Genomic DNA, 15370 nt, shown 5'->3' with positions numbered 1-15370 from the left:
TTGTATGCTCATGTGTGTGAGTATACTTTCTGTAGGCTCCTAAGTGTGGATATGTTTTTTGTAGGCTTATGGCATGAGTATGCTTTTTGTAGGCTTATAAGTGGGAGTATGCTTTTTGTGTGCTTATGTGTGTGAGTATGCTTTTTGTGTGTTCGTATGTTTGAGTATACGTATACTATTTATACTATGAGTATATTGATATATATATATTAGACCTTTGTTTTGTCTCCAACTCCCTTGTAATATATATGGAGTGGTGGGATTGCTGTGTCAAAGGATATGGAAAATTTAGTCACTTTTCTTACATGGTTCCCAACTGATATCTCAATAGATTCATCACTCCTCCAGAAGTGTATAAGTAGGCCTATCTCCCAAACATTGACTGTTCCTTTTTATAACTTATGTTCTTGAATTTGTCAAACATTGGCCTGCTATTTAGATCTGAACTCTCGACTGCTAAATGTGATACTAAGGATGGTACACTATAACATTCTCCTTAAAGTATCTATAAAACCCTTAAAGAATATCCTCCTTGCATTAATTCTGACTGGAGAAGTACGTGGTGGTTTTCGCAGAGGAATGCAGCCGATGGTCTCCTGCAGGTCTGTGGGTGAATCTATGATTACTGCCTTCAACTTTTGTTCTGCGCAGGGTCTGATAAGTCCTTTTAACCATCTCTTTCCTTTTTAGCCAGCTCTAAGTTTACTACATGGCTCTGTAAACTCAGCAATAAATTGACAAATGGTATATGATCTCAGTGTCCCAATTTCATCCCTAACTAAGCTCCTGGCAGGGGTGAATCAGAAAGTGTCACACCATTCTCACCTCAGATTCTTTTTTGTGGGTCTCTGGAACTCCAGAGACTGCAGAAGGGATTTGATAAAAAAAAAAACCTGAGTTAATTTACCAAAAAAAACCCCACAACCAATCCACCATGATAAAATATAGTTGACTATCTATAGCCTTCATTGCAAAGTATATGATTTTGAGTTTTAGCTGGGTTTCTGATATTTCTTCTTAACAGCCAGATAAGACCTTTCTTGAACCTTCTAATACAGTGTCCTTTTGTTTTGAGATAGGCAGGCTGGGTCCCCCTGTTAATATCCTGCTGGATTCTTTAAACTGTTCAGCTTTCCAAATTCAATGGAGGATACCACATCATCACTCCAGCCTCATCACTGGGTATACTGTGAGTATGTAGGCTTGTTGTCTGTTTGTTTGTTAAGTGAATGTCCACCTTCCTAATATCTGTCGACCCTCTCCTTCCCTCCTGTCCCTGTGTGAGCTCCTGTTACATGAGCAGCCCTAATTCTAGTAGGATACACTTCTCTGGAAGTGCTCTGTTCTTCTACTAGCCTTGAAAGGAGGGCGAAAACAGTTTGTACTTGCACATTCATTAAAAGCTACAACTGGGTTACTCAAACATCTTTGTGGTTCCCACACCATTCAGAGCTTCAGGTCAGGCTTAATAGAGATGTTAGATTTGGTCCCTACCACCAAGTTTGAAATAAGCCTGTATGTCTGAAACAAATACAGAAGTGCAGAAAACCACCCTGTAGTAAATGAAAAATAATGTCAGTGCTGAATCCCATCACTAGGCACCGAGGGAGCAGAAAGGAAAGTGATATAAAGTTTTTCAGGGAAAGCACCTATATAAAATGATCTAAAATAGGTTGCCATGTAAATAAAGTATGTGGGAGGATGGGGGAGCAAAAGAAGGGAGATGTGGAGGGAGCAATGAAACTTGATAAATTAACTCATTACAGCTTTTAGTGAAATTAGAGCACTATGTATTTTGTAAGAAAACCTTTCCACGGGTATTGACCCCGGTAAACTATATTTCTTCAAGGTGTTTTACTCTGAGGCTGGGGAGGACAAACTCCCACACCAGATGTCAAAAGATGTGCCTCTCAGCGAGGACATGCTCAACATGGTGAGTATCCCCACAGCTGGCAACACCCCTTGAATATATAAACATCAGTGCCCAGGGGGACACTCTCGATAACTAGCAGCAGGAATTGGAATGTCTCTTATCCTTTAAGAAAGTATGCTTTTCTCAAATTTGCATGTTGGAGAGATGGGAGACTACCAGGTCATGATGTTGTGTATCTCATCGGTCATCGTATCTGATATTTGGGCTGATTTTTCTTTCGCTCCTTAATTGTTTTCTTTGAAGGTTCAATCTGAAAGAGTGAGATGGGGTTTCATTCTCTTTTATTTCCCAAGATGATAGTGATATAATGACAAAAGTCATCAATACAATGTCTTTTTTAAAATAAAATAACATTTGTGTCGTATGTCTCCAAATATTCAGTCATTTGCAGAAAATATAGCAGTTTAAATTGTCCTATTCTCTTTTCCCACTCCTTTTTGTCAATTGTAATCATAAAGTTCAATTTTGATCTCTTAGAACTAACTCCCAGAAAAGCTTTATAAATAAAAATGACAAATCTAAATATTCCCAACTTCCTGAAGAGACGCAATGAAGAGAACAATGTATTTTCAAGTATATAGTCCTACCTTTGATTTTTTTTTCCCTTTCTCATTATTCTCTCCATCCATTTTCTTACAGCTTTCTTCATTCTTTTTTTTTGTTTTGTTTTATTTTGTTTTTTGGGGAGGCTGAGGGAACTGAGGTTAAGTGACTTGCCCAGAGTCACACAGCTAGTAAGTGTTATGTGTCTGAGGTTGGATTTGAACTGAGGTCCTCCTGACTCCAGGATCAGTGTTCTATCTACTGTGCCACCTCATTGCCTCCTTCATTCTTTTGTATGTTCTCACCTTTCCTCTTTGAGCAAATGTTTCTTCTTAGACATTTTCTTTCCTTTTTGCCCTAAATTTTAATTTTGGGGGGATGTACTTTGTTTTCTTATCAACTTCATTTCCAAACCTGTTCTCCCTCTCCCTACACAGCAAGCCATCCTTTATAATTTATGTTCAACAGTTTCAGTCATGTCTGTTTCTTCGTGACTCCATTTGGAGTTTTCTTGGTAAAGATACTGTGGTAGTTTGCCATTTCCTTCTCCAGCTCATTTTACAGATGAGGAACTGAGGCAAACAGGGTTAAGTGACTTGCCCAAGGTCACACAGTTAGTAAGTGTCTGAGGCTGGATTTGAACTCAGAAAGATGTGTCTTCCTGACTCCAGACTCAGCACTGTATTCATTGCACCACCTAGCTGCCCATCTTTTATAATAAACAATTAAAAAGAATAAACAAAAGGCCACAGAAAAACTACCCAATGAACTTGGGAATATTTTGTATCCCCCTTTTCCCATTCTCAGGATTCTTTCTTCTCTCTCTCTCTCTCTCTCTCTCTCTCTCTCTCTCTCTCTCTCTCTCTCTCTCTCTCTCTCTCTCTCTTTCTCTCTTTCTCTCACACACACACACACACACACACACACACACACACACACACACACATACATCCTGCTCCCTTCTGACTGAGACTGGGCAAAGGATTAGGATACTGGCCTGGAGGCCTTAAAGAGAAAACGTTCCTATTGTTGTCTCTCAACACAAAAGTTTCCTGCCAATTTTTGGTCTTTTTCCTCATCCTGCTAATGTCAACAACAAGCATTCATTGTGTGACTGACTCCTTTTGTTCCCAGTTTAGGGAACTAGTTTGGGGCTAATTGCTGGTGGGGGGGGGATATAAGGGAATGATATGATTGTGGTGCCTGCCTGTGAGCTGCCTAGAGCCTCATCGGAAAGAGAAAATATGAAGTAGAGAGCAGCATAGGTCTTTAAGGAATACTCATTAAATACTGAACCATATGCCATAGACTACAAACATTATGGGAGCTTAGAGAAGGGAGGGGTTAATGTGGGCTGCCCTGATCAAGGAAGATTTTGTGGAAACAGGAACTTGACAGAGCATGAGGTGCTGACCTGAAGTTCAAATCTGGGCTAGATTTAGAGCTGGAAGGGACCTTGGAGTCCAATGAGCCCATTTTACAGATGAAGAAACGGATACACAAAAAGGTGATGTGACTTGTCCAGGGTCACAAAACTAGCAAATCTCTTAGTAGAGATTTAAACTCAGGTTTTCCCAACTCCTAATCCAGTGTCTCTACCAAACCACCTCACTGCCTTGCCACATTGCCTAGATACTACCTGTGAGGCTTTGGGCAAGTCACTTAATTGCTCTAGGCTTCAGTTTCCTCTGTGGTCATATATTTGGAGCTCATATAGTCAAACCACAGCATTTTACAGAGAGGGAAATTAAGGCACAGAAAGATTACCCAAGGTCAGACAGACAGCAATGTCTAAAATGGAGATAATAATACTTATACTTTGTAAACTTTAGAACTCTATATAAATGTGGTATCATAGCATTTGGCTTTCAGGATGGTATAAGAAGGGCATCCCTTCCTATAAGGAAGGCTCAGTGGTAAGAAAGGGCGAGAGTGAGCTACAAGATTGTGAGGAGGGTGTCTGGACTGACTCTTCTGTAGGAGTAATGTGAGTTTCCAGCTTTGGCCTGGGCACTAGCATAGTTGGTTTGCAGACTGACCTTGAGGCTTTCCATGTCCCATCATCCTTCATGCTGTTGTTTCTTTTCTTTCCCCTCTACAGGGTCAACTTGATGACCAGGCAGCTTTTGTAAGTATGCTCTAAATGCTAATATATCCATGATGCAACTCTACGAGTGTAGGTGGTCTCTTCTCTTCAAAATATTGAAGTTGGCAGACACCCTTTTGATATTTATTAATCAGAAGGACCAACCAGACAGTGAATATTGCTAGTGAGAGCAGAGACCGTGGAGTGTACAAGGTGAATTTTTAATCATTAAAAAAATAAGCCTCTCTTAGCCTTGCTGTGTAATGCTTCAGCTCACATGGCAATAGAAGCATAAGAGGCCCATTTTTTAAAAAAGATTGAAATAATTTAATCTCTGTCTCAAGGCCAGGTGAAATAGGTTGAAAGAGAAAAATATTTAAACTGGTAAAGTGTCATGATTTTTTTAATCTTTCCCTTCCTTTCCTTTCTCTCACTGCCCCTGAACTTTTGCTGCACACAGTCTCAATTACTTCAGACATTTCTGCAGGAAATTCAATTCAACCAAACAAGAGTTGATTTTTGAAACTAGGTCTTATAGTCTGCCTACTGCAAAAGAAGAATTTAAGATAAAAATGGTGTGTTTGATTTTTTTGATACAGTGCCAAACAATGAACAGGATTGACAATCAGTTGGTCAGGCTCACTTCATAAAATGGCCATTATAACTTGACTTCTTGTTTGGAGTTCAGATCCATTGTGTCATGATCCATGCACAGGCATTCACTGTGTGGAAAGAGCACTAGATTTTGAGTCAGTGAATGTAAGTTCCGTTCCTGCCTCCGTCATTTCCTATATGACCTTGGAAAAGGTAATTAACTTTTCTGAGCCTCAGTTTCCCAGTCTGCAAAATGAGTGGCTTGAACTTTGTTATTGTTGTTCAGTTATTTCAGTCATGTCTGGTTCTTTGTGATCCCATTTGGGGTTTTCTTGGCAAAGATACCAAAGTGGTTTGCCATTTCCTTCTGCAGCTCATTTTACAGGTGGGGAAACTGAGGCAAACAGGGTTAAGCCACTTGCCCAGGGTCACACAGCTGGTCAGTGTCTGAGGCTGGATTTGAACTCAGGAAAATGAATCTTCCTGATTCCAGGCCTGGCATTCTATCCACCGTAAGAAGACTGGAAAGGTAGGAAGGGACCAGGTTGGGAAAGGCTTTAAGGGCCAATCACAGAACTCACTACTTAATCCTGGAAGTAATAGGGAGTCACTGGAGTTTCGAGGAGAGGAAGACTTTGGTCACTTTGGCAACTGAGTTGGATTGGAGTGAGTGACAGCTGAAGCAGGGAGACCAGCCAGAAAGTCTGTTTTTGTTGTAATAAATATCTTCACAGGTCATCTACGTGACCGGAAGAAGAGCCAAGAGACAACTTGTGGCTTCCTTTCCATGGTCACGTAGCGTGGATCCCACTGGGGTAGAAAAGCTGAGCAGCAAGGAAGTGGATAGCTATTTGGTGCAGAAGAGTAGCAGTTTCCATTCAGGTCCCACAAGCAAAACACTCTTGAATGGATTTTCTTGTCCTGTCACTCACAGCAAAATAAGGGGACTTTGGATCTGCTAACTGTAGCTCAGAGAACTGTACACACAGAAGGATAACACATAATTAAGACGTAATCCATGCTTTTGCAGGGTTTACAACTCAGCAAGGGATGGGGGCAGGAACATTAATTTCAGACCACTGTAACAGACACTTATCCACTTATCATCTACCAGGTGTTAAGGTATGAAAATGGAGAAAAATGTAGTCCCTACCCTCAAGGAGCTTACATTCTACCCTTTTTTGGGGGTGGGTGGGGAACAGGCATTCAGGATTAAGTGACTTATTAGTCACACAGCTAGTAAATGTCTGAGGCTGGATTTAAGCTCAGGTCCTCCTGATTCCGGAGCTGGAGCTCTATCCATTGTACCACTTAGCTGCCCCTACATTCTAATTTTAAATATTGTGGAATAAAATCTGACCAACATGTTAAAAAGGTAGAATGACATTTGCCAAATGAATCGATTAGTTCAACTCATGAGGGAAAGTAAAGCAGCTGCTTAAAAGGAAGTCTGTCTTGTATTTAGCCTGAAACATCTGCCTCCTTGACTTTAGATTAGAGCACAGGCATTTAAAAGGCTGTTTTAGAGATCTTGAGTGTTTGTGGTCACTCACTCAGAGTGCTGTGTGGGCATTTGTTCTCCTCGAATGAAGAGGACAGTGGCCTGGTTGTCGGAAGTGCCCCGACACCCCTGAGGAGCACTTCCAGAAAAGAGGATGGTGTTGTGGAGAATCTATTCAGTGCCAAAGGTACATGTAAGAGGTTAGCATAGCTATGAGGGCCTCAGTTCAGGGGGGTTCCAGGGAGAAACCAGTGGTTACCTGGGGTCCTCATATAGAATTCTCATCCTTTCATGAATCTGCAGGAAATACCATAGCCTATTCTCATGCTTGATTTCTCCCTGCCTTCCCCTCCCCTCCCCTCCTTTTTCCTCCCCTTTCTTCTCCTCTCCTCCCTTCTCTTCTTCTCCCTTCTCCTACCCTCCCCACCCCTTTCCTTCCTTCTCCTCCCCTTCCCTCCTCCTTTCCCTCTCCTCCTCTTTCTTCTCCTTTCCTCCCCTCCCTTCCCTCCCTTCTCTTTCCCTCTCCTTTCCTCCCCTTCCCTTCCTCCCCTTCGCTTCCTCCCCTGCTTTCATCTTTCCTCCCCTCCCCTTTCCTTCCCTCCTTCCCTTCCTCCCTCCCTTCCTCACCTTCCTCCCCTCTGCTTTTCTCCCTTCTCCTCTTGTCCCCTTCCCTCCCTTGCCCTCCTCTCTCCTTCCCTGCTTTCTCTTCTCCTCTCTTCTCCCCTCCTCTCATCTCTCCTCCCTTCTCTTCTCTTTTCCTCTCCTTTCCTCTCTGTTGGTCTCCTATTGCAATGACTTTTCGGTACTTTTCTGACAAAATACTCCCCAAAGTACAAATTATATAATCATGTGATAAATATTGTCTTGGAAATTTGTGCTATATGTCTGTTCTTTGTTCTCAAAATCTTGGATTCTGGTGTCTATCTCAGACTGATTACTTGCCCCCACTCCAGGTTTCTTTTGCATAAATAGAGAAAATTGGAGCAGTGGATCATAATGTTTGGAGCAGGAAGGACCTTGGATCATCTGATATAATCTTCTAATTTAACAGATGAGGAAACTGAGGCCTAGAGACATTAAAAAATATTGTTCAATTATCATTTAAGGAAATTTTAGGAGAAAAAAATAACCTTTGGAACTCACTCTAAGCATTTTAAAGAACTTCTACGAAAAAGTAAACTGGTATTATTTTATTATAGCAAAGCCACATCTTGGGTGGGAAAAAAAATTTGTTGAAGGTGACCTCAGTCTTAGCTCCTGTGTAAAATCCCAGTGATGTATTTTTTTCTTCATTCTATTCTTCAAGACAAAACAAAGGCTATATAGACAACAAGGTCATAGGTAGAAACAAGACAGAAAGAAATAGCTTAGCTTGTTTTGAAATTTTTATTCCATTAAAAAAATTTTTTCTACTTAAAAACAAAAACAAAACCTTTACCTTTATCTAGGCTGGTGCAACTCTGAAATAATGAATAATGGACAGTTAGGTACCCAGGATTAGTCTGATATTTCATCAAGGAATTAAGATTTATCACTCCAGTAATGAAGTCAGCTAGATGAGAGGAGGGATATTAGAGAAGGAAATGAGCAATTAGATGACCAAATTCTACTCCTTACTCGACCTCCTCCGAGTCAGAGACTGTTTTCTTCTAATCTAGAGTTTAGTTTACTACCTTGAACATAGTAGGCACTTAATGAATATCGAATTGAATTAAATTGAAATGCCAGGCCCCCAGCATAGGAAAATAAATGGACTTTGCCTCCAAAACTGATGGAGTTAAGTAAAAAACAGCTAACTCCCCATGCAGAGAGAGAATTTGTTTTTGGTTTTTTTTTTAAATCCTATATGACAGCCTTCTGGATGTAAAGATTTCCCTAATTTTTTAAAAGTAAAAACCTTATCTTTTTGATTTGTAAACTTGAGTAGACCCAGGGCAATTTGATCTTGAAGGCTCTTAGTAAATATTTTTGGTGATTTGCACATTTCTTAGTCTTTTCCACCCATGTATCAGACAGCTTTACACTCAGGCAGAGTGTTTAATGTTAACGTTTGGTACATACTGGCTGAACTCTAATTTACGGCTTATAATGATTTTTGCAGACCACATCTTTAATTCATATGGTTTTATGATTTTAGGAGAGAAGGAACATGAAACAGACTGCTTTGAAATATTTTAGTTGGTCTAGAAGAGAAATTCTATTTGCATTAGGAGTTTCAGAGGTTGGAAAGGAAGGGCTGGAAAAGGACATATAACCCTCTAGCCTTTTGCCCTCCTTAACTCGAAATGGAGAAATGGATGGATTATAGGACTGTTGTAAGTGATACCAGGAGATGGGATTCAGAGGGAAGAGGATGAAAAGCAGCAGAAGAAGACATGAGCTGCATAGAGGTGGTTTCCCCTTGCTCCCGAAATGCCTGTGAGACATAGGGGTAGTTAGAAAACCCTGGCTACTTATCAAAGATAACTTTATTTCCTCATCTTGCCACCATGACTCCTGTTATTTCTTGCTTTGGATTATATGGAATAATATTATTTGAATGGGTTCAACTTTGTCTCTTCCAAGCATAGCTTGTAAAAATCAGTGTCAAGTTCAGGGAACAGGAGAAGTGTAGTTTAGCCGGAAAAGTTTATGAAGGAAAGTAATAGGGAATAAGGCTGCAAAGGGAGGTAAGATCAATCAATAAACATGTATTAAGTACCTCCTATGCATCAGGCACTGGTAAGCTCTGGGGATACAAAAAAGAGGCAAAAGATAGTCTGTGCCCTCTAGGAAGCTGAGACAAAATGTGAACAAACATGTACAAAGCAATCCACATATGGGAGAAATAAGGAATAATTAAAATTGAGAGGGGTTGGGAAAGGCTTCCTGTAAAAGATGGGATTTTAGTTGGGACTTAAAAGAAGCCAGGGAAATAAGCAGGCAGAGTTGAGGAGGGGGAGGGTTCCAGGCATGGAGGACAGCCAGAGTGTCTTGTTCATAGAACAGCCAGGCGGCCAGTGTTGCTGGACTGATGAGTACGTGGCAGGGTAAGAGGGGGCTAACAGAGCATTTCATATTTGATCGTGGAGGCAAAAGGGAACCCCTGGAGTTTACCGAGTAGAGGGGGTGACAGGTTGAACCTGCACTTTAGGAAAAGCACTTTTTTAGCCTAATGGAGGATAGATTGGGGTGGGGAGACATGAGGCAGGCATGATGAGGGCCTGTAGCAGAGGGGTGGGGGTGGGGGTGGCAGTGTCAGAGGAGAGAAAGGGGCTTGTTCATGGAATGTTGCAAAATTTAGTGACAGTGCAAAGAGCTCTGATTTTGGAGTCAAAGGAGCCAGGTTGGAAACCTAATTTTCTGCCACTTATTATCTATGTGACCTGAATGCTTGCTCTCCTCCAGGCCAAGAAGTAGCTGAATTGGTAGCAAAGTTCTGTATGTGCAGGAGGAGCTCTCTCTCCTCTCTCTCTCTCTCTCTCTGTGTGTATATATATATATGTAGGTATGTGTGTGTATGTGTTTGTATATGTGTATTCATGTGTATATATATTTGTGTATGTATATACACACACACACACACACACTCACACATGCACACACAGAGCTAGTAAGTATCTGAGGCTGGATTTGAACTCAGGTCTTTCTGACTCCAGTCTCAATACTGTATCCACTGTGCCACCTAGCTGCCCTGTGGTAATTCATTTGGTACCTGGTGGATAATTTTTGCTCTTCAAATGAGTAGAGAACTAAAGACACACTTCAGAGAGGCAGAAGGAATTGTAGAAAACACAAAAGGGGGCTTGAGTTTTGGCAAAACAAAGAATCATAGAATAATAAGATGTTGGTTTGAAAGTGCAGTGAATAGAGCGCCAGGACTGGAGTCAGGAAGACCTGAGTTCAAGTCTGGCCTCAGACCAGATACTTGACATTTACTAGCTGTGTGACCCTGGGCTAGTCACTTAATCCCAATTGCCTCACAAAAAAAACCCCCATCTATTCCAAACTATACATGACCAAGAATCTACTCTCTAGTATACCTAATAAGTCCTCCTATCTTGGCTTGAATATCACCAGTGAGAGTGACCCACTCCCTCCTGTCACAATCTATTATCCCTTTGTTTAACTCTAATTGTCTAGGGAGATTTTCCTTATGTGGACCCTAAATCTTCTCTGCAGCTGCTGCCCAACAGTCTTTATGTTAACATTTGGTACATACTGGCTGAACTCTAATTTACAGCTTATAATGATTTTTACAGACCACATATTTAATTCATTTGTTTACTAGCTGTATGACTAAAGAGACCAAAGAGACCTTTGATCCTCAACCTAGTTCTAAATAAGAGGTCTTCACTTAATTAAAGAATAGGAAGTCTGCAGTTGACCAGCCAAGAGAGCTGCAGTCGAACAGAAAAACGATGGAGGAACAATGGTGTCCGGAGTCTCGGCCCTGTGGCACCTTCAAGAATGAGGTCAAAAAGACCTCTTATTCCCAACCTGGAGTCAAGAGGTCCTAAAATACATACGCCAATCCATATTTTCTTAGTTAATAGACATGAATAATAAAACCACGCTCTTGCCATGGGGGAAGCCCATTGATTTTATTGAATTTTATTTTAAAAGGGCCCTTATGGTCAAAAAAGTAGGGAACCACTATAGTAGGTACTGGCCTGGGAGCTCACCTTTAACAAGGCTAGTCCTAGCCTTAATTATTAGCTAAGGCAATATGCTTGAGGGAAATTGAACTGGAATGAGAGAAATAAATTGGGGAGTGTAGCCACATTAGCATCCTAGAAGAGCCAAGGACTACAAAGTCATAAGATGATGGACTCAAAGCTGGAAGGGATCTTGGAGGCCTTCTAACCCAGCTCCATATCTGACAGATGAAGAAAGGGAGCCCCAGGTTGTTACTCATATTAATACACAAAGCCCAGGAATCTTTGAGGCTTAGTTAGGGAAGTGTCTTCCTCTATTAGAATTTCATAAAAAGTGTTGAAGCAAGGCTAAGAAATACAAGCTATTATAAAAAGGCCAGTCATTCTTTTTCTAGACATTCATTACCTTAGACCAAGAAATTTGTGCTCTGTAAGAGTGTAGAGCTTTAGAAGCAGAATATTGAGAGCCAGAGTCAACCTTAAAGATCACCTCCTCCAACCTTTTCATTTTACAGATCAGGAAAATGAAACCCAGAGAGATGAAGTGATTTACTCAGTAGTAAGTGGCAGGACAGGATTCAGACCCAGATCTCCTGGCCCAGATTTTCACTAGAATATAGTGGCTCATGTCTATACTTTAGCATTTTCTTTCTTTTTTCTTCCACTCAGTATCCTAAATAAGCTCCTCTTGGAAGAATCCAAATTTATCTTGGTTGAATTGGGGGAAAATAATTTTGTCCACACCTAGGCTAGATTAGAGATGAGAATCACAATGTCCCTAGAAGTGAGGTATTAGGGTGATGAGGGTAATCTCAGGCTCTTGAATGATGCTGGTGAAGCTGGGGCTACTAGATTTCACTAATGGAATCCAGGATCATAGCATCATCATAGGCTCATAGATTTTTAGAGCTAAAAGGGACCTGGAAGGTAATCTTGTCCAACCTCCTCATTTTATAGATGAGAAAACTGAAGAGAGATTTCCAGCAGGGGTTTTCAACTTGGGGCCCAAGAACTTATGGGTTTTTTAAATATAGGTTTTGATGACTTTATTTCAATACAATTGGTTTCCATTGGAATCTTATATGTCGTTGTTTAGTAGATTAGTTACATCTGACTCTTTGTGACCCATCTGGTGTTTTCTTGGCAAAAATACTGGAATGGTTTGCCATTTCCTTCTCCAGATCATTTTACAGATGAGGAAACTGAGGTAAACAAGGTTAAGTGACTTGCCCAAGGTCACATAGCTAGGAAGTGTCTGAGGCCAGATTTGAACGCAGGTCTTTCTGACCCAGGCCAGCACTCTGTCCCTTGTGCATCATATTTCACGTATTTTTTAAATGCACAGTGGTTCCTAGGCTTCACTAGACTTCCAGATTGCCATGACACAGAAAAAATCAAGAATTCCTCATATTAATTTGTATGACTTAGCCACAGTCCCATTGGCAGTAAGAGGCCCACTTAGAATTAGAATTCAGAACCTCTGATTTCAAACCTAACATTTATTTCACTTTACCATGCTTCCCCCAGCATATCCTACTCATTATTTAGTATTGTATTTTCAGTGCTACTTCTCAGCAGATGTAGAAAGCGTGTGGATCAAGTCTTAGCTCAGTCACACAAAGGAAGTGACCACTTCAGGTTGGTGGCCTGAGGACAGCCAGAGCTGAGGTCTGGATTTGTAACCACATATGTTTTTGCTGCCCCCCACCACCACCACCCACCACACACAGTCAGGGTAAGAAGCAAGGGCCCCATCTCTCGTGGCTAATCCTATTGCCCTCAAGAACATCTGTGATTCAAAGATGAAAAAGGTATAGCTCATGCATTCCAACATTTGGCCTGAGGGAAGAAGGTTACTTATATTCAGCAGCCAAACGATAGAAGCTGCTTCAAACTTCATATAGTGTTTCTGATAGTGATGAGTAGTAGTTCTAGGACCATTTATACATTCCTCTAGAGGCCAAGCCTTCCAGTTTGATAGGAAACATGTGAGGTTGCTTTCTTCTTTCTTGATTTTTAAAACTGAGCTGACCCTGCTTTTGTCTTTGAGGAAAGCCTGAAAACTGTTGCAAAAGGATTCTCCAGGTAGCCCACATGATGCAACATCACTGGAGGTTTCCAAATCCCCAGACTCATGAATTCTTTATGTCTTTCTATTTTGACCATTGACAGGAAATAGTGATTGGGGATTTAAAACCAGGTACCACCTACAGAGTGAGTGTAAGAGCTTATGGCTGGCACATCAAAGGACGCCCAAGCTCTCCCCGACATGTTACCACTCTCTCAAAAGGTAAAAAATTGTCTTGAATCCCTTTTAGTATAAAATGTAAGGTCTCCATTAATGAGAAACATTTCATTTTGCATAGGTAAATATAAGTAACTGAGAACTCAAGTTCTGCTCGTAGACTGAAGTCCTGATCACATAAACTAAGAGAACAGGATGTTATTGTAAATTGTGGAACATTTCTATAAATTTAAAAGGATAAACACAAGTGAGCTCCCAAGGGTCAAATGGTATGAACTTCTTAAAGCTGTATTTTTAGTTGGCATTAACCAGATGAAGAAAAGGAAAGACAGTTTTTCATGATTTTGGTCTATACGCGGAGAGAAGCAGCATTAGGGCTTCAGAATCAGGAAGACCTGGGTTCAGGTCATTCTAGATGATCTTTAAGGTTTCTTCTGATGCTTGGATTTGATGTCTCTAAATTGGTCTACTTATGAAAATATAAAGTGATTAATCAGCCACAAAATAATCTCTGACAAAGTCAACAGATTTGTGGTACGGAGAAGCAAGGAAACTAGGGATGTGATACATACGGACATGTGATCCTGAGCAAGGTTCTTAAACTTTCAGTGCTCTGTAATGTTCAGAGCTCTGAGTCTAGAGCAATTGGGTCAAACTTGAACAGAAATAGGGGCCACTAATCTGCTCGTAAAGATCCCTAGCTCTGCACCCTGCCCTGGTGGGTTGTATAATTGACATCTCAGCTCTAGGTGACTTTTTAAAGTCTGCAAGTTGCAGAAAAGGTGCCAATTTACATCTGCAGAGGGAGATTCCCCACCTAGGAATTTCCTATGCCAATGAAATCCCATATCTCATTCCTATCCCTTCACTCTATTTTTAATGAATCTAGCCACTACATAGGTCACCCTTTAAACTTTCATGGATTCCTAGAATCTCATCATTGGAAGGGACCTCAGAGGCCATCTGGGTCAGGTGGGCCACAAATCCCCTCTACAGTAGTCCCAACAAAATAATCATGTAGCATTCTCTTAAAAATTTTCAAAGATGATGAACTTTGATGAACATTGATTCCTCGTGTCAGCCCTTTCAACTTTTTTTTGTTGCTGTTCAGTCATTTTCCTGACTCTCTTGATACTCTTCCTGACCCCATTGGGATTTTCTTGGCAAAGATACCAGAATGGTTTGCCATTTCCCTCTCCAGATCATTTTACAGATGATGAAACTGAAGCAAACAGGGTTAAGTGACTTGCCCAGGGTCACACAACTAGGAAGTGTCTGAGGTCAGATTTGAACTTAGGAAAATGAGTCTTCCTGACTCCAAGTCCAGTCTAGCTGTCTTTCAACTTTTGGATAACTTTAATTGTCTGGAAATGTTTCCTTGCATCAAACCTATGCCTGCCTCTGCAACTTCCTATTACTCTAATTTTACCTTCAGATAACTGAGCAGAACAAGTTTGACCCTTCTTCCTTAAGACAACCCTAACATGTACCCTCCCCAACTGCTAGTCTTTTTTTCCTGGTTCCTTCAACTCTCTTGCCTTCTTTTATATAGCATGCAATCTAGTCCCTTCACTATCTTGATCACCTTCCTCTGGACACTCTTTAGCTGATTACCGTCATTCCTAAAATGGGGCACCCAGAACTGAATGCTGTATTGCAGATGTGGTTTATCTGGGGCAGCATTGTAAGATGGAGAATGATTGGGATGCTGATACCTCAAGCTTTTAGGAAGTACTCATTGAATGAGATTCAATTGTTCCTAGAAGAGGAGGGGTCTCTTAGAGAGGCCCATATGTTTTGTGGGCATGTAAAACCTACCCACTCACTCGAA

The 15370-nt window shown here is 40.9% G+C and overlaps 1 protein-coding gene across 1 annotated transcript in view; it reads left to right on the top strand.

The window, feature by feature from the left end:
• Positions 1-15370, top strand: part of EGFLAM (EGF like, fibronectin type III and laminin G domains) — a 253564-nt gene that overhangs the window by 93964 nt on the left and 144230 nt on the right. Inside the window, 4 exon segments of the mRNA XM_020996039.2 lie at positions 1080-1189; positions 1850-1933; positions 4578-4604; positions 13467-13584. Of these exon segments, the coding sequence (XP_020851698.1) occupies positions 1080-1189; positions 1850-1933; positions 4578-4604; positions 13467-13584 (339 nt within the window).

The sequence above is a fragment of the Phascolarctos cinereus genome, unplaced genomic scaffold, assembly GCF_003287225.1.
Source record: "Phascolarctos cinereus isolate Bilbo 61053 unplaced genomic scaffold, phaCin_HiC Scaffold_4;HRSCAF=312, whole genome shotgun sequence".
NCBI classification, from domain to species: Eukaryota; Metazoa; Chordata; class Mammalia; order Diprotodontia; family Phascolarctidae; genus Phascolarctos; species Phascolarctos cinereus.
Note: the sequence above shows the minus strand (reverse complement) of the source record. Positions and strands in the feature narration are given on the sequence as shown.